This window comes from Aythya marila, assembly GCF_965140915.1.
Source record: "Aythya marila genome assembly, chromosome: 7".
Classification (NCBI taxonomy): Eukaryota; Metazoa; Chordata; class Aves; order Anseriformes; family Anatidae; genus Aythya; species Aythya marila.
In genome coordinates this window covers 8,600,939-8,620,803 of record NC_139048.1, presented here as the reverse complement: position 1 = coordinate 8,620,803, position 19,865 = coordinate 8,600,939, and the positions used below count along the sequence as shown (strand labels likewise).

The 19,865-nt window shown below is 49.7% G+C and overlaps 1 protein-coding gene across 2 annotated transcripts in view; it reads right to left on the bottom strand.

Moving 5' to 3' along the window:
• The window catches only part of AFAP1L2 (actin filament associated protein 1 like 2), a 62,602-nt gene extending 45,887 nt beyond the window's left edge, over positions 1-16,715 (bottom strand). For both annotated transcript variants that reach the window (XM_082764990.1, XM_082764991.1), the window contains exon 1: positions 16,549-16,715. In XM_082764990.1, coding sequence (XP_082621116.1) covers positions 16,549-16,564 — 16 coding nt within the window. In that variant the 5' untranslated portion in view covers positions 16,565-16,715. The remainder of the gene's footprint in view (positions 1-16,548) is intronic.
• Between the last annotated feature and the right edge of the window lie 3,150 nt (positions 16,716-19,865).

Sequence of the window (19,865 nt, the reverse complement as noted above, 5' to 3'; positions counted from 1 at the left end):
CATGTATGGATGGGGAGAGGGATGGCACCAGCTGAAAACTCCACACAGAAGCATGGGCTACTGAGCCATTACACCCCCAAAACTGCAGCTCCTGGAGGAGAGGTGATGTTTCTGGCTATTAATCTGAAGAATCCCAGAAATGCTCCAGGTGGAAGAGACCTCAGGCATCCCTAGTCCAGTGGTATACTCAGAGCAGCATTAAGTCCTAATTCACACCAGGTCACTTTGGGCTCTTTCCAGTGATTGGGTCTTGAAAACTTTGAAGGATGGACCTCTCTGTGCAGCCTTGTCCACAGCTTGACTCTCTTCATCCTCAGAAAGATTTCTCTCATATCACATCTGAACCATCCCTCTTCTGTTTGTCCTGGGCCCACATTTGGGCTGGAGGAGGCTGTCCTTGTGGCCAAGCATCACCATTGCATTCTAGGCCAGAAAATATCCAGTTTTCCATTCAGGAAGACGGAGGCAAACATTTCTTTTTTACTTTTTAGCTGTCAAAATATTTATTTTACACCAGTCAAACAAAATACTCCATTTAAACTTTTCTCCGCTTTGTGGGAGGGGTGGGAGTTGAGAAAAGCAAATCATAATAATTTAATTAGGGTTTAAAAACAGACAGACAAACGAGACTACGTTGACAGAAGTTGTATTTGCTGCAGTAAAGTCTTTTTGACACAAGTCTTCCCTTTCCTTGTTTGAAATTCAGTCTGTTAGGACTTGAGCCTGTTTTCCTTGAAGTCAATCAGAGACTTTCCTCAACATAGAGAGAATTTCATCCTCAGATTGAAGCAAAACAAATTATGGATACAAGCACTCAAGAATCCAATTTAAGAACTGGGTTTTTAAGTTGAATATAATATTTCAAACAGACATGAATAGCACGAGGGCCTTGGAGGGCTTGGACAGCTCCAGCCAACAGGCCGGGCCTAAGAGGCGCTGTGGAAACAGGGACAGTAAATTCCCCAAAATGAGTTTATTTGTTGGCAAAGACAGAGCAATTCCATTCTGATTTATTTCTACTTTGAAAGAGACATTCAGCAGCTTCCCAGCATTAAGACATTTTCACACTCGAGTCCAAAAGGGGCTTAGAGCTACTTATGCCCAGTTACTGTACATTTCCACAACAGCGTGGAGCCTTGGCAGGCTACTCAACCAGCTGGTGAGCCTCAAATCCACCAGAATGTGAGGAATAAAATATTTTTCCTCCCAAATTTCTGAGCAGCTGTTTCTCAGGAAAGACATTGGCCAACTTTCAACAAATCTGCTGGGCAGGAAGTAGATGCAATCATTTTAACGTTGCTCCCAAAGCCAAGGGTGTCTTCACCTCTCTAGCACCATTTTCAGAGCGATTATTTCATAGCACAGAAAATGTTTAAGTTAAGCTGAAGAGGCTTAACAAGAAAAGCAGAAGTAACCTTTAAGGTACTGGATAAAGCTGTTTGCTCTCTTTTTGTCACACCCCTCTCCGTATCCTTTCCTAGCAGTTAGGGAAACATCAAGGTTATTTCCATGACCAAAAAGCTTTCCAAATGAGGAACCCATGAAGCTGACGAGCCCCAGGCTCCCCTTCCTTTTCTCTGCCATTGGCTACTGTTTCAGTTCTGCCCTGCGCTTGCAGTGGTATTCATCACACCCTTCACTGAACCACATCAAGCCAGTGAGAGTAATGTGTGGAAACAACAAAATGGTGGGGATGAGGGAGTTTCCCTTCCCTTCCTCCCCCATTTTTTCCCTAGGGTGCCCAGGGGAATTGGCTCCGAGGGTGGGCTGACAAGGTGAGCAGCAGAAGTGCCCAGCCAGCAGCAAGAGCTGAGGGCACATGTGGTAGCTCCCCTTTCCATGGGGTGTGAGGTGTTCAGCAGCTCGGGTCCTCTCCTGGGCTGACACCCTCAGAGACCTCCTGCTCACTTCGCACACTCCCTTCAGGCTCTCACTGAATTGGAAACAGTCAAAGGTCAGCCTATCCCATCCCCTTTTCTCTCCTTAGTCTCTCCCCACCCCTGGCATCTCTGTTAATTGGAAGCCACCCACACGTTCGCTTCACATGACAGCTCCATCCACTAACATTTAACAGCTGACATTTTTCCCCTCATTTTGTTGAATCAAAGGCAGGTTTTCTTATTATGCAGTAACCACTCCAGGATTTCAAACCTATTTCATGCAGGGAAGAGCCTCTTGTGAAACCTGTTGCTTCTCCTTTTAGTTAATACATGGCTGATGGGCATCCCCAAAATGCATCTTCAGTAGGTCAGTGCAGTGCCCTGGTCACTGTCACAGTGTCCAAGGTATCTAGAACACGAGTTTCTCACTAAACCATTATATGCTTTTCTTTTTTTTTTTATTCATCTTCACAAATCAGAAAAAAACAACACACCCCAGAAACCTCAGGAACCCTTCTGGCTCTCAAATTAGCAGTAAGGATGCTTGGCTGGATCTTGATAACCAGCCTTGCTCAAGGTGGCCAAAGAGACACTGCCCTAAGCTGTGCTGAACCCAAGCAGTTCTTCCAGGATGACCTTTCAGTAACGTTAACTAGAGTGTGCTCAACCCTAACAGACTGCTCTGGTGTTTCCTACACAGCTGCCCAGGTAAGGATTGATTATGTTCAGGGACAAGCTATGAGTTTGCTGCTGCTATCAAGCCCCACCACAAAAAAAGACCAAGCTGCCTCCGAGGCACACATCCTTCTGGGACATCCCATGCAGCTGCAAGGGCTTTTCATCCCTCCCGCACCACAGGGTCCATCTCACAGAACCAGCATCATGCCATAAGAAGGCTAGGAGGTCTTTGGGCACTTCTGCAGCGTGATGATCTTGAAGGTCTTTTCCAACCTTGCTGATTCTGTGGTCACTGTAATGCTGCTGGAGTCTCTGTGCCCTGGGCACATGGGCACCCATCCCACCTGGTGCCAGGTATAGCCCCTTCCAGTCCTCAGCTGGAAGTTTGGGATGGAAATTCCTACCTGGGCAGGGACTTTCAAGGCTGCTGGGCCACCACAGCCCTACCTGGAGGGATGATCCAGAAGCTGGTTGCACAAAAGGTTCAGACAGATGGAAAGCAAGGGAAAAGCTTTGCCCTGAACAACCAGTACAGGGTAGACATTCACCACAGACTCCTGCTGTTTGCCATCTTCTACAGATCTTTTAGGCTCAGACCCCAAATCAGCTTCAGGTTAGTAAAAATGCTATTTATTTCTGTTGGGTTTGGCTCAGGCCCCTTCTAGGTAAAAAAATAAAACACGGTTAATGGAAATGCAGCGTGCATGGAGCTTCCACTCCTATTAGCAGGTCTGTCCGAGAGGACACAATTTTCCATCCATGCATTAAGCCAGTCCAATACTGACATCAGCTCATTTCCATTGATCCTGATTACATAATAGTGACTTAATTCTCCATAGAATTGAATTTTCCATATGTTTGGATATTTTTCAGTTGCTACATGATTTCCTTGTTCCCTGCTGTATTTATTATCACTTTGTCCTACCACCTAAAAATTACAATCTTCACTGCAAGCTGAAATTTCTACAGGCTTATTTTGATTTTCTGATATAATGTTTATCCTATCAATTTCCTTCCATCTAAAAGACATGCCAGAAACTATACTGCAGCACTGGGCACACCTATAGCTTTGAGGACTGTCACCAATTCTGGGCAGAAGTTATGACCTACATTAAGAGTAGTTAATAACAGTTACAGCATCCAAGCTTTCAGGTACATTTACAGCTATTTATAATTCATAAACATCAGATTTATGAGATCTGGAAGTTGTCAAAAAACCACACCCAACAACTGATTGCAAAAGTTATTGTTTTAAAGCTGGAGATTAATATTCACACTGTGTATTTCCACCCACAGGACTGTTCCAGCCAAGGGTTAAAAGCCTGCTCCTGTGGGATAAAGCTCAGCAACATCTCCAGTTAGGCCCTTTAGGCTGTTTTGTGGAGGACTGAAATCCATGCTTCTAATCTCTTTGCTAACATACATATCACCAGTGCTATTCAAGAAAGCATTATTCCTTCAAAATTCACATGGTGTCACAGGGTAAAGTCTCTGATTTTCACAGTACTGCTTTATATTAAAGGCACACTCAAGACCAGAGTGAAATGAAGCATGGAAATATCAAAAGCACCACCGATACCTGGGAGCACACCCATACTGCCATGCTACATACTGCTGGACCTGTGATTAGCCAGCACTGCTACGTGTTTTCAGTCCATTAGCTTCGCATTGGCCTATATGTCATGGTCATACAGTTCTCCCCCGGGCTGAAAACATCAGTGGCAGGAGAACCGGTACCAGAGAGAGTCCACTTCAAAAAAAAACAAAATACATATGATCAACTGCTCCTCAAGCTGTCACAGAAGGAACCTCCCTTCTGTCTCTGCAGGACCTTGAAAATTGGGGTAGTTCCTGGAAATGGATGGGCAAAACAAACTGTGATAATGGTAATGTACAAAGGGAAGCTGGAGGAGGAAGAGAAGGATTTGATGACATCTGGGAGCTCTCAGTCCGCTCTGCTGCAGGGTGGACAGCAGACACCTCCTCCCTCCCACCCAAGTGCCCAAGCCTCCGTTCCTTCCTCGAGGAAGGGATATGATCAACTCCCTCCAACCACATTCTCTCCACTTTCCAGCTGCAAGCCTTGAGCTTCTGAATTGTCTCCCAGCACCACATCTGCACTCACACTTGTACCAGCTGCCAGCCACAGGACGATGCTGTGGGAGGCCAGCAGCTCGCTGCTTAGTATGGGCTGGCTGAGACACCCCTGGGTGCCAGGGCGGTTTGGGTTCAGTGTGACAGCAGGTAGTGTGGGCCTCCTCACCTTCTCCAGCTCTCACATCACACCATTGGCTGTTCTTTGGCATTAGTGAAAATGGGATTTTATTTATTTATTTATTTTTTTTGCCATGCCAAGAAAGGAAATTATGTGAGTGTTCCACTGTATACATCCAGTACTAATATTTCACATCACATCCCTAGGAGTAATGAGACCTCCCAGACCATGGAGCAATCCTGAAGAAATCTGAGGGAAAGTCACATCACTTGGAACATTCAGCATCTAAATGGGGAAAACACCAGAAGACACACACTTTCTGGAACAAGGGGTAAAGTAAATGATTTAAGGACTCTTTTCCCTGTCTAATTTCATCTTCTCTACAGCTGTTTAGCTTGGGCTACCTAATCCAGCTACTATTCTATAACCAGCCCTGTTATCAGACATATACAGTGCAGACCAAGGAAATCCCTGCTGCCAGGCATCTGTGGAGAACCTGAACGTCCTTGGCATCCTGAGTGAGCATGCTTGACTGTGCATTGCTACCCGACAGAGTGGCCCCTCTCCCCAGCACACTGCTCCCACCCCCTTGCCCTCTGGTCTACCAGCAAGCAGAAAACTATCCTGGCCAAAAGCTAGCTGGCAGCTGCTTGCTAGGAGAGCAAGAAGGAGAGCAAATGCAGAGGTGGTGCAGGCAAGGCAGGGGGATCGTAGGGCTGGGCCGTCCTCCTCAGCAGGAACAACCTGTTGGGTAGGAGGAGATTTCACAAGGCGACCGTGCCAAAGAAGTCTCCATCACCCAGTGCATGCAACCACCGAAACCACCAAGGAAGTGTTCTGGAGGCTCCCTCCACACACACACCCACTCGCTCTCAGCCTGCAGGGGACAGCAGCACAGAACAAACCAGGCCAGTGGCTGGATGTTGAATAAAGCCGCACCAGTGACAGCTTTCCCTTGCACCAGGGCTTGCCAGCAGCTTGCTGCCTGGAGCCAGATGTGTTTCACCACGTCCCCAGGATCCCAGCCACACAACCTGCTGACCCCGGCACCCAGCTCGGGCCACGTGTGTGTGCTGCGGCCTGCGCAGGGCCCCAGCCCGGGCACAGCTGTGTTGTTGGGTCATCTGCGGTGCCACGAAACACAGCTGCGCCGATCTGGGCCCGGACACCTGGCTCCAAATAAAAGCAGCTCAGTAGCAGGAATTGGCCATCCCTGCTCCACACAACTGGAGCTGACCCTCCAGTTGCGGGGTCTAACCACATCAGCCTCCTCCAGCGAGCTGCAAGAGGTGGCAAAGGAGATGCACCGAGTCAGGGCAAGGAGGCAGCAAACGCAGATTCTGGGGTCTGACTGAGGGCCAGGAGACCCAGATTTTAATCCCGGCCCCACCTCTGGCTTAAGCTACGGTGCAGGAAGTCTTTCCCCTTCCTGGTTTGTCCACGTTGCTCCCTGTTCCCATCTCCCTAGCAGTGATCTTCCCCCACCCCCAGCCCTTTCTGGCTTCAGGAAAACTCTTGGCAACCAACATCAGAAGTGTTTTTTTTCTTTTTTTTTTTGTTTCGGAAAAGCATCCACAGTTCATTTCAGACATTATGGTTTTCATTTTCACATAATATACACTGTGACTGACGTGTCAAACCCGCCATAGCCTAAATCTTAGGGTTTTATTTCTGAATTCAGAATAAAGAAATGCTCCCTGCTACTGACTGAGTCATCTTTTCTAGATCAAAGCTGCTCCTGCTCAAATTGAAACAAAACAGTTTGGCATTTGACTCTTTCATCCAGAAGCCAGCTCTGTCTTTGCTAGGCAGCAGTTCCCTTTACATATTTAAAATGGAATATTTTACTTCCTTCTTGCTGTACCATGGCAGAGCAGGCCTGCGTGTTTGGGAACAACAGAAACAAAAAGTGACTGTATTAACGAGAGAAGGAAATCTTACAGACAAGTGCTGAGAGAAAATCTGAAATTCCAGCCCAGAATGTGGGACTAGCAAAAGCTCTCAGGAGCTTCTCAGTTGAGGAGGCTTCAGCCCAAAGCCTCTAAGATGAAGATGTCAAGCACCAACAGATCAGTGCTGTGCCGAAGGCTCCACAGCCCTCAGCACCAGGGTCCCCCAGCCCCAACTGAGGTCTCAGCAGAGGATTTGGCTGTGTTAGCATACCACACATCTCCAGTGTGTTCAAGCCTCCTCATCTTTCATGGTTCAAGTAATTATGTCTGCAGCAAGGGTGAGCCATGCCTGTGCTACGAGCACCCAGAAGCATCAGCATTTCTGTTGGGTGAATGAGCTGCCAGCTCTGCATTCCTTCTCCATCACACATTGGCTTCTGTTAACTTTAAAGTTCGATTTCCTGATGTGACAAAGCATCTTTATCAGTTGCACCAGAAATGTATCAATAAAAATTGGTTAAACTTTCAGTAAACTTAATGTCCTAGATCCTATCTGATCCTTGTGGTCAGCCCATTGACTATGCTGGAGTGACACCAGGAATGAATTTGGCCTTTCCCACCTCCTCTAGATGTAGGCCAACAGACATTCATGTTTGTCAGGAAAAACAAGAACACATGCTGAAAACAGAGCATTTCCAACAAAAACTCCAGTCCAGCATGGGAACAAAAGCAAACTGAGAAGGTTTTGCAGCTAATCAGGAGTGTCGGTGTGAGGTTGTCTGACCAGAGTTAAATTCTATAAGAATACCTTAAAGAGAGAAGTGGATTACCACGCAGACCAACTCATTTCTTCATGGGGACTAGCTGACTGATGTAAGAACATGCAATCTGGAGGTGGCACACAGCAGTCCATGTTCTTTTACACACCTTGTAGTAACACTAGTTTCAAAGAGACGCTAAATGCCTACACTAACTGCATGGATGCTCCATTTTAGTACACACACAGCATGAACAGGACACCCTACACCTGGTCTTGAAGCCATCTCCCAGAAGAGCTGTTCTCCATGCTCAACACCTGGCCATGCTCCAGTTTATCCCTGTGGCTCTGAAACTCCTGTGGAGCTGGTAACCAACCACCACAAAAATCAGAGAATCACCACAGCTGAAATGAAAACACACAGCACCAAAGGGGGATGCCATTATTTAAGCCAAAGAATTGAAGGAAGGCTGACGTAGCTGGTCCAGTGAAACATGCAAGTTAAATCCCGTGCCATTTAATGCAGGGTTTCGGACGGAGGCAATCCTCTCCTGGAGTGCTGCCCCAAGACCTGGCTGCAGCTGAGCTCCCTTCCTGCAGCACTTGGGTCTCCTGCCCGGGCACTGCCCACAGCTTGCTGCACGCAGTCAGAGCAGTACAGGAAAGCTGCCATTGCTCTTTCAGTTTAAGAGGCTCAGAGAGAGCTATCAGAATTACAAATAAATCATGCTGCTGTTGGGAACGCTGAGCCTCCCGGGTCTAGAAAGCATTTGCTTCTCTTCTCAGCCAGACATGGGAATTCAGGCTTTATAACGAACGAGTTTCAATTGCCATTTCGTTTCCCCCCAGCCCGCCAACTCCCACTTCAATTTCCAGAAATAGACCTCTTCTGCACTCAAAGAGAGCATCTGCTTGAGCAACCCGAGCTGAAAACTACGCTCACTGAAGTCATCTAGCACAAAGTGCTAACAGACACGGACCTGAAGAAACCGCATCCTCACCCAGGTCTGCTCTGCTTCACATATTGCTAGGTTGTACTGGCTCAGCATAAGCTGAGGTAGCCCATTTAAATCCATTTGATTGGTATTTTGGCATATGCAGGTGATTAAAGCAAGAGCCTGCTGTGCTGAAACTGGGACTAGCTGCCACAATGTAAGCGCTCAGATGACAGACTGCATTAACAGCGTCTCAATATCTAGATCAGGATCAGCGACAGAATTACGATTCAAAGTCCCAGAAATCAAGAGTGAAGCTTAGCATAACAAACACACTTCAAGACTGATTTACAAGAATTGGGGAAGTTTCCTAGAACTAGACCCTGCAGTTCAACCACATTCAGATACAAGCCGAGCAACTCTTGCAAGCACAGATACATTAAACAACACCCAATAGGTTATGGTGTCCCAATGCATAGCTCAGCATTGAGACAACCAGCACCAAACAAGGCAATAGTGCCTTTTAGCACCTGAAAGATAACCCAATTTCACAAAAGAGAGTCTTCTCCTCACCAGGGGAGTAACTCCAAAGCTGCAGCAGCAGAATTAAACTGTCATGGCACCAAGGCAAATGGGTAACATCACCAGCCAGCATTGCTCATTAGAGAGTTGAAAGACACTGTGCATGCATATATATCCTTTAATAGGACTGGAAAAGATGGGACAAGGTTAAAGCAGAAGTGAGAACCTGTGCTTATATAAAATAATACTGTGCTTAACAGAAGAGTAAATCATTTACAAGCACTGCTTTGCTAAATGGTGCGGTAGCAGACTTCCATTTTGCATTGGTAAAAAGAAACATGGCCTTTTGTGTTTGTGTTAAGGTGAGCACACATCTACTGTGAGCCTCAGAGAATATTTGGGTTATGCCTTTTCTGCACGCTCTTAGGCTGCTCCTCTTCCCACACAACCCTTACCCTGCAAGGGCACAGGTCCTTGTTAGCCGAGAAGCTACACCCATGCTTGGCACACAGAAGGGGGACTGTATTATTAACTGCTCAGTTAATAATGATTGGTTAGGTTGGACAGAACCCAGTAACATGTAATTAGGACTATTACAAGTCAGTCCTCACGTTTTCCTATAGCTTTCTCATGGGGTAGCCAAGGGAGACACTGCAAGACAAGGTGGCAGGGCACAGGAGCTCGTGAGGGGTGGCTCTGCAGAGATGACCTCTTGCAGAGGCCCCCGGCCATACGAGGCTGAGCATCACCAGCAACAGCAGTGGGCTCTGACTGCTGCACAGGGAACCAAGACAGATGTGGGGATCACAAGCACCAGGCTGAGGGAAAACCTCAGAGCTCACTGGTGACTGAGCGCTGCTCTGGGATACTCATACAGAGAAGGGTGAGGGTGCTGAACTCCAAAAGCCCGCGCAGCACTGATGACACTTGCAGCCCCAGGCATCAAGCACTACATGCCCCAGATTAGGCAAACCACCCGCACGGCTTGAAAAGCTCAGGAGGAAGAGCACGTAGCCGCAGTGCTGCCCAGTAGACACGAGACCCCAGCAGCAGCAGACAGCTGAGCAGGAGCCAGCCCGCAGCCTGCTCTTCAGAGGTCTGAGGCCAGTGCAGGACGGCACGTGGCCCCCCAGGAGCTGCAAGGTCTGCCTGGTCCATCTGTGTCACACCTTCACTTCGAGTCACCTCATGCAATTTCATCACACGTAGCTCGTTGTCTTTTGTGTTCTACGCTTTTCCCCTCATCACCCACCACAAGAGGAAGGAATATAGATAGCCACAAGGTTATCAAACAGGTTATCAGCGCTTCAGTCTCCTAACCCAGTTTCACAGGCATGGTTCTAGGCGCAGCTCACAACAAGCAGACAGCTGCTACAATGCACAGAAGACACTTTTTTTTTTTTTTAATTAAGAAAAAAAAGCTGCTTTCACCCACAAGCACATGAACACATCCTGAACTCCTAACAGGCAACAAGAGCTTGGCTGGGGTTAGATGAGGGGATGCTACCTCCCACCCCTCAGCCCAGCTAACTGCAGCAAGGTAAAGAGAGCTCTGCTGCTTTGTAGATGGAGCCCCATCGGTCTGAACAGTTCTCTTCTCATGCGAGGAGGCTTTATCATACTCCATCAGCTGCCAAGATCAGGCAATCCTATAGCAGATGTGGAACAGTACATTATAATCCCAGTTCTCTGCTGGATTCTGTATACCCCAGGGCAATGGAGAAGTCTGAGAAGCATGACAATAAAACCAGCAGAAATTCCCAGTATTCAAGACTACCAGGCACATTTTTAGAGGCTGCAATAAAACGCAAAATATCCTTGAAGACACCAGAATCAAACAGAGGAGGCAGGACATGCTCCCCAGCCAAGTAGCAGGGATAAAGCTGCTGATGGGATGAGGGGACAGATGGCCTCCAGCTGTCACAAGCCGCTGCAGAAGCCTGGCCTCGCCACATCTCGACTTTTGCAGCCCAAATTTCTTCATTTGCAATCCTTTGCTGCTGCAGGTGGTGGCCACCTAACCGCTGCGATCACTTGCCCGTTACCAGCAGGCACCAAAGAGCGTCTCTGTGTTAGCGCCGATTTCAGCTCATTCTCAGTGGGACCATGAGAAGCCAGAGCCTTTGGCGTGGGGACTGACCGGCCGCGTGCACTGGCTTGTTCCACACAAATGACAAATTAATGGTGCTACTGGAAGCTGGTGGGGCTGCAGCTGGCCGGGTCACATTCCTCTGCAGAAGAAAGCTCCCCGTTTCAAACGTGCTTGTGGAGAGACACTCAGCTAAAGCCACTAGCGGCATTGCAAAACCCTTGTGCAACTCACGTTCTCTGTGAGCCAGCTCTTTCTTCCCAAGCCTTAATAGTTCTCGTGCTTTGCAGTGATAAATAACGATGATGTGATCTGCAGAGCGACTTTGGATCAGAGATTTGTTTGCAGATACCTTATCTCAGCTCACAGGAGCCTGTACACACACTTCCCCTCGCCACCTGCCTCGGTGCAGACGCAAGCTCTGGGAAGGAGATGGCCTCATCGCAGCAGCCCAAGCCCTGCTCCCCACCGAGCTCAGTTCAAGAGGGAAGGGCTCAAGCCACAACTCGGGCATGAACTGCAAAAATCTCCTGGCTCGGGCCCACCTCGCTGAAAACACCGCTGCCAAAGCGTTATGCAAACATCTTCAAAAGGCATCCAAGCTGCTTAGCAGCTCACCTCTACACTCCAAACTTCACACTGACTCCAAAAAAAAAACAAAACAAAAAACTAGATCCATTAATTATTAGCGAGATAGAGAGCCTAAAGATATTTTCAAAATGAAAGCCTCCCAAGTCACACGAGCGAGTGGAAAACCACGTGCATCACCCCCGTGCTGGGGGCGGCGACTGCTCCTGGTTATCTCAGGAGGAGACTCAAATTCCTACACGCACAAACACGAAGCCCACAGGCTGAACTGCCAGCCAGGGCTTGCGGGTCTCTCTTTCCCAGGCTCATTGTAAGCCTTGCACTACACTTTTATCCTAAGCGGATCCAAAGGAGGAAAACAACAAAAAAAAAAAGACATCAGAAAAACCTTTATGCAAGACAGAGCACAGTTCACTGAAGGGGAGGAAATACTGGCTTTTATTAAATCACAAGTGGCAAGTATGTACATTATGTGGGAGTTTCAGGCTGATCCTATAATTCTGAGATATTTACTTCCAGACAGAGCTGTTTATAACTGAAGACAATGTTGCCATACACCAAACCATCCTCAGATGTGCTTTCTGTGGAATTTTGCCCACGAAGAAAGCCAATAGGTCAGTGGGAAAAGAGGGGAAAAAAGTACTTCAGTGAGCGCTGACCCTTGTGTTTGGAACTTCAGGCCAGATGAGCGCAGTTCCCAGGCCTCCCCCCGCAGCATCCCGCCACACCATAGCCCCGCTGCCAGGGGACCCCAGGGCTGCAGCAAAACCAAAGCCCCTGCCTGCAGGAGCTGCCACGCACACGCCTCTGTCATGATGCCTCTCCCATGGCCGTCCTGAGCCAGCAGCCACAAGCTAGCCCATGCCAGGCGTTAGCCCTGGCATATTTCTCAGCCTCGGTGCCTTTCAGCCCCGGCTGCAGCCTCGCTGAGTCACTGTAGGGCCGGTCGCTCACCCAATGCAGCCCCACTGAAGGGTGCCTGCGGGCTTCTGGCCAGCTTCAGCAGCTTGAGTTTGCTTCAGACCTCCCCCCACACACCCCATCTTCCTAAAGCTCTGCTCCCTGAAATCAACTCAAGTTACTGGTCTCTAAAAACATTTATAGGAACTTTAGCCCAGAAATGAGCAGCGCTGGCACCTGCACCTCCTAGGGGCAAGGCCACATCAGAGACGGGTCAGATCTGTGGTGACAGACTGTGGCAGTGACCACACCAGCCTGTCTTCCCCGCTGACCTGAGAGCAGAGAGGAGGTGACTCAACTTCCAAGGGGAAGTAAACACCACTGGGCAGGTCAGCAGACCAGCTCCGTGACTGCGGCACCCCAGTCAACACACTGGCTCTGGGCCTGTGCTTCAGCGAGGAACGCCTACGGCCCAGGTGCTGGTGCTCCACATCATCGTTAGTCACAGATGCACGGCTGAGTTTTGGTTCTCCAAGGTGTCCCCTGCAGCCCTGGGCTCTCTGGTCGCTACTGCCTGAAGATACACTTGCCTGCCTCAGAGGACTTCTGCCTTTCCCTCTGGGACAGCAGGCTATTTGGAGGCTCATAGGAAGTTCCCAAGAGAACAACATTGTTGCTCCCTGTGCTGTGGGTTTTTGATGGAAGTGATCAGTGAAAGCCCTCGAACACCAAACTCCTTCACAGGGAGTCTCAGGTGCCCTGGCCAGGCACAGCACACACACACAGACGGCTCCAGGAGCAGTGAAGGTGTGCAGGGGGACAAGAACTGCCCCATACACAAAAAGAAACAGCACACCACAAAAACAAGGCCTCGTGCCTTGCCAGGAATGCTCCAAAAGTAGGCGCCCAAAGTTGCAGTGCAGGTGAGCACTGCCAGCTCCAGGAGCAGGATCCATGCAGTTTTGTGAACGATGCCAGCAGGGCTCAGATACCATAGCAGCATGACTGAGGGGGTGCTGTGTCCAGAAATGCAGCTGGGCTAGAAATATACTGGCACGGGTGACAGTGTGCAGGATGGCGTGGCTGGGTGGACAGGGTAGATGTATAATTGAGACAGGCTGTGGTTTCAGTCACAGAAAAAGGCTTCATCTCCTAAATCCGTGCTGAAAATGACTGCATCCCTGCCTTCTGCTCTCAGAGCCCATTTCCTTCTCCAAAACCCACCAGGGTCACTCTCACATAAGCGAGAGATAACACATCTTACAGCATTACACAGGACATTAATTTCCATTTCAAAGGAGACTCAGCACAGCAGTTGAAAATTGTATTGGATTCGGTACAGCAGCACACTGCCCTGTTTTCTCCAGTTGCCAATTGCACCAAGGCAATTAGCTGAACACAACAGCTGTGATGGTGCTCAGCTGAGGATAAACCACATATGTTTATGCAGAGCCTAGATCGTGTTAATATGAATCAATCCAATTCTGATTCTGATTAACAAGGGTTTATACAGGGTCTCAGAATGTCACCAGGACTCTTATTCTCCTCTCTGCTTTACGGTTCATCCCAAGCATATCTCCCTGCATTTGCAGGAACTTGTTAAAAAGAACATGTGCACTAGGTCCCAAGCAGGCCCACGCCCCATTCCCCTCCCAGTCGAAACACGCTAATAAGCGAGCAAACACCTCATCTTTCTACCAAGTCACCATTTTAATCCTCATCTACACTAAACACTTTGCTTCTGGTAACAAGGCAACCTCAAGGAAGGAGCACGTCTCCTTAGAGGAGCACTGGAAGCACTCACAGTGCCCTGCAGAGCCCTGGCAGACCCTCAGATGAAGAGGAATACAAAACTGATGTCTTTCTTCAACAGAGACAGTAACACAAGAGTGCCAAACATCTTTCTTTGAAGGACTGGGCTGCAAGTCACACCGATTTCCATTAGAGAGCTGTACCGCATTAAAAATACAATAATAACCTACCAAACCTCTCAAGGCTCATATCATTTGAGAAAATGCTCTTTGCTGCAGACTGGCAGGAAAAAAAAGAAAAAAAAAAAAAAAGAAAAAAGAAAAAAAACCTGCCACACACAGAGATCATCTTTCAGAGCCTTCGTAGCCTAACAAGTGTCAAGAGAGTTTCTTCTCATGCAGCTGGCCCTGCATCCCCATCTGCAGAGGCTGGGAAAGGAAACCCATTCCCAGGAGAGCTCCACAGCCCCTCCTTCACTCCCACCATGTGCATCCAAGCGCCTAAGCCCTTCCCGCAGTGCAGGTGCCACCCTGCAGGCTGACACAGCACCCAAATCCTGCAGCTGCTCTGGAAGCAGGAGGGACAGACATCTCCTGTGTGTGCCAGGCTGGGGCCAGGACTACAAAGCGTCCCCACCTGCATTTAAAAGAAATAAGCAGTGCTGTTTGCTGCTGCTCACACCCTGTGCTTCTTAAGTAATAGGAGAGGCTTTAGAGTTAAATGCCTCCCCCTAACAGCAGTTTATTGCTTAAGTGTCCTTTGACTCCATCCATCATAGGTGGACTGTCCTGTAGGAACAGGCACTGCCCCTCATGCTCATCAGTAACTCCTCACTCAACTGCTTCCTCCACCTGCTCCACAGGGCTCCCACCTCCTGCATGCTCTCCCCTTGGGACCACACAGCTCAGGATGCCTCCCTGCCCTCATCAGCGCCCGCTGGTCCCACACCTGCCTGTTCATTACCCATAGCACAGAAGGCACTGGCGAGCTCTGCCATCAGTCGCTCTTGCTATTCATTACACATGTGCAGAACACATCGCCCTGCTCTGAGGGAGCAGTGTGCATATTTAAGAAGACAATATACAAAACATAGCTGAATCTTAATGAATCCACTGCTTTGCCACGAGAACTGAATGGCACTGTGCAGACCCTGCCAGAAAAAAAAAAAAAAAAAAGAGTAAAAAAAAAAAAAAGCTGCACAATATTTGGCTTGTGATATGATCTTTAACATCACTTTAGCAGTACATCACTACTGTGCCTATCGGGCTTCTAAAGCATCAATTGTAAGTAGGAAACGAATCAAAATGCAACAGGAGATATAGAACCAGCTGTGTCAGAACACTGCATTACTTGCACAGCAGAGTCAGAGAACGGTGTCCTGGCAAAAAGTAACTTCCCACAGTGTGATACCTTGGCATATCAGGTCCCCACCACAGAAAGATTAGAGAACAAGGGCTGTTAATTTGAATGCGTCTACTGAGCTCTAACCACACCTGGGCAGTTTGAGGGTAACACATCCAGGCAGGGTCAGGCAGAAACATACTTTTTGAGCTCTATGCTCCTCTCTGAAGTGTTCAGGCAGCCCAAGGAGGGTTATGAGCAGAACCCCATTTCCTTCCAGCAGGTAAAGCTGTACCACAGACTTGTTCGGTACAGTGCAAGTGCTGGAATGACCTCCTCTGGGGGAGACCCAGCGGCACCAAAATCGCAGAGCACCCCAGGCGTGGGCACTTCACCAGCCCCCCTCCCTTCCTCCCCTTTCTCCTTCTCCTCCGCTCCCCGGAGCGCTTCCCCGGCGCTTCCCGCAGCGCTGCGGGGCTCGGCCGAGCCGTTCCCAGCCGCTGTTGACCCCCGGGGACAGCGGGGAGGCCGGGACCCTGCCCTCCTTCCAGCCCGATTTGCATTCAGAAACCAGGAGCGCAGGAAGTCTGCGCCGACGGGCGATTTAGGAAGAAAAAGCGGAGCAACCTTCGGCAAATCCAGGGGCTGCAGCAAGCGAGCCACGGCGCTGCTCCCTGACCCCGAGAGGGAAGGGTCCTGCGTGGGGAGTCCCCACGGTCCCTACCCGGGGCAGGTGCCCGGGGAGCCGCAGCTCCGCGCCCCCCGCCCCGACCCCCTGCGGGACTCGCCCCGCTCCCCTCCACGGCCCACTCGCGGGGCTCGGCTCCCCACGGAGCCGCCTGCAGCCCCCACACGCGGACACCCCCGAGACACCCCCACCTCCACCGCGGTTTCCCCACGCGTGAACGCGGCGACCCCCCTCATTTCCCCAAAGCCCTTTCCCCACAGATGCAGGGGAGCTCGGCAGGTCGCGGACACGCGTGGCGCCCCCCCCCTCACCTCTGCATTTCTCCATGGGGGCTGCGGGACACGGAGCTGCCTCCGCTCCGCTCCGCACCGCTCCCGTCCCTCCGCCGCCGGCTCCGGATCCCGGCCCGGGCCGCCCCCTCCCCGCCCCTCTCCGCCCCGCGGCCGGGGCTCCGCTGTGGGCACGGGCAGCCGGCAACCTGCGGCCGCCGAGGCCACCGGGAGCCGGGAAGGGCTCGAGGGGCACGGAGCTGCCCCGCCCCGCAGCGCCGCGCCCGGCTCGTCCCGGGGGATTTCCCCACCCGCGGGTTCCGGAGGAGTTTTTCTCGGCACAGCGCCGCAGGCACGGCGAGAGGGAGCCGGGTCCGAGGGTGATGCGGTGTTTGAGAGGCCGCTGCAGGAATGTGATGCTTCTGTCAATAATGGGAGCGTTAAAAAAAAAGATGTGGAGATGTTGGAGATGTTCCAGAGGGGACCACGAGGATGCTCAGAGGGCTGGGGCGCTTCTGTGGAGACAGGCTGAGGGAGCTGGGGGTCTTCAGCCTGGAGAAAAGAAGGCTCCTGGGGCAGCTTACAGCAGCCTTCCAGTGCCTAAAAGGGGTTGCAGGAAAGCTGGGGAGGGAATCTTTGTCAGGGAGCGTAGTGGTAGGACAGGGGGTAATGGCTTTAAACTAAAAGAGGATGCCACTGATGGAGGAGGGTGACAGCAAGGCCACGTTGTTCTGAGGTTGGCCTTGTCCCTCAAGGGACTCACCGACTTTGGGGCTTGGGCCTTGCTTAGCACTTTAAGTGTGGGCAGGAAGACAGCGGTGTAGCCCGTGATGGAAACATACCTCTTCTTGCAGAGACCTGTTTCCACTGTGGGGCAGGTGGGTGGGCTCCCCAAACCATACAGCTCCTTGCACCTTTGCTCAGCTCTGCAAGCCTATGTCTGAGGTGCACACGTCTGAAGAGCCTGGAGTGCTCAGAGATGTTCATTTCCACTTCAGCTGAGTAAAATGGTGAGGGGGGAGCATCATCGTTTCTGTACAATTGCTGGGCCGTGGAGTCAGCAAGCAGAGAGCAGTGAGTTGGGCAAAGGCCAACAAGAGGCTCACAGAACCCACATTTCCCAGCCTGCCTGGGTCCCTGTGTGCCCCTCCTGCCCCCACCCTCCAAGGCTGTGATTGCTGGCAACGACATCTCACAGGGCGTCTGTGTCAGGTGGAACTGTAAAGCGGCTTTTACTTCGTGGAAACCTCCCCAGTGAGAACAAATTTTGATAAAGGGCTATTGCTGCTCAAGGAAGCTGAAGGTGGAGCACATCCCGTCTCTTGCCAGTACACAACCAACACACAAATGGAGAGGCAAGCCAAGTGCCTGAGCCATCAGATCCAGCAGCCTCTGATGACTGGAGGGAAAAACAGGTTAAATAAATACATCCGTCGCTAGAAATACTTCTCTTACGGCCCTTTCCAGCAAGTTCTTGGCTGCAGTTTTCAGAATCTAGCAGTGTGGCCCTGATTTTGCAAACTTTTAAAGCTTGTCTGTGCCTCAAAGCAGGTGAGTAGTCATTCTGAACTCAGCAAGCCTAATTAAGGATAATAACAGTTAAACAAGCTAATTAAAGATGATTTGAAACACCAAGACATCAAATACCTGAGATTCCTGTCTTCAGACCCCAGAGGCTTTATATCCCCTGCTTGTCCCTTGCGTTCCCCTCCTGGCTGTGATAAGGACACACTGGTGTCTCAGGACTGCTGGCCAGGCCCATGGCAATTGGTGAGGCAGTGACAACTAACATAATGGCAGAGGATATAAGTTTGTCCCCTTCCTCTTGCAGCATAAACTACCTAGAACACTTTGGAACATTTTTTTTTTTCCAAACAGGCTGTTGTGTTCCAGGGTTTAATAAAACTGGGAAACGTGCAGACCCTGCTTAGTGCAAGGAGCTAATACTCCCAGTGTTGGTGCTGAAATCAGAGTTTGCTGCTTTGCCCAGGCAGAGCAAATACTTGTGTGCCAGTTTTCATGGTGGAGCTCCTTGGAGCCAATAAAATAACATCCGTCTACACGTGTATCCATGTATTTCTTGCTTTTTTCCTCCTTATTATTAGTGGCAATTGCAGACATCCATAATAGGCTTCTGCCTCTTTGCAGGGGAGATATTTCATGTGCTAAATGCCACCACCAGGTGATTTACTGCAGTGCTCTGTGAAAAATCCTAGCAACCCACTCAGGAGCATGAGCCTCAACCCAACGTCTTTCCCCACAGGTAACATTTGTGGGTGCTTTACAGCAGACCTTACCTGTCCCCGCTTCCAGGAAAGCACTGATAGGGCTCAGTCAGTGAAGAAGGGGCCAGAAGCAGCAGGAGACAGACCCATCACTCTCTGGGATAGCGTAACTGATGCAAGCAAAGCTACTTGGCAGAAGAGGAGTGAGTACTCAACTGGAGAACAGGACATGAATCTTTTACTTCAGGAGATTTCCAAGCATGCTGACTATGGGTATGCCTTTTGAGGTCTTCTTATTTCCCTGTGAAGCACCTCATGATTCTGGCCATAAAAGAGGTGGCCAAATTCTTCCCCAGCTTCAACTGGCGTAACACTGGTGTTGCTCCACTGACTTCTGCCCAGCCATTTCTGACTTTTTCCAATGAAAGGCAAGACAATCAGACCTAACACAAACAAATGATAATAATAATAATAAAAAAAAGCTGTTCAGCTGCTCAGCTATACAAAAACGTCATGGCTGATACATCCCAGCAATGTTTTGGATTCCCTCAGACATTAACTGTTTCAAAAGAGCATAGCTGGGAAGAGAGTGGCTGGAGGGAGGGGGGATTTCCCATTAAGGACAGCAGGACCAGATGTCTTTTTGATGAGCTTCTCTTGGCTTCCTATTCTTTGACATTTCCTTTGCAGTCATTGAGTCCAAACTGCTCCTAGAACAAATTAGAGAGAGCTCTAACAGCATGGATGACTTTCGCTCCCCTGATAGATAGAATACCTATCTCTGGCCAAAGTATGAGACATGCTGACTGGACAGTGTTCTTAACTGCCTGGGCATTTATTCATCCTGGAGCCATTCCTTCATCACACTTATTTTCCACTTAAGACCTATGTTTCCCTCCAGAGGAGCCCCTCAGCTTTCCTTTGGCAGTGTTCAATACCAGTAAAAGAACTAAAAAACATTCTTTTTTCCACTCCAAACTCCATGTGGGCATGTTCCCCCCAGCAGACCTCACTGGGTATCGATACGCTGCATTTCAGCATATAATGCTCACAGCCACCATGGGACATGTCTTTCAGCTTCCTAAGAGTTTCTGATACAGGTTTCTGATATGTAATTAGTCATGGTCCTAGTTT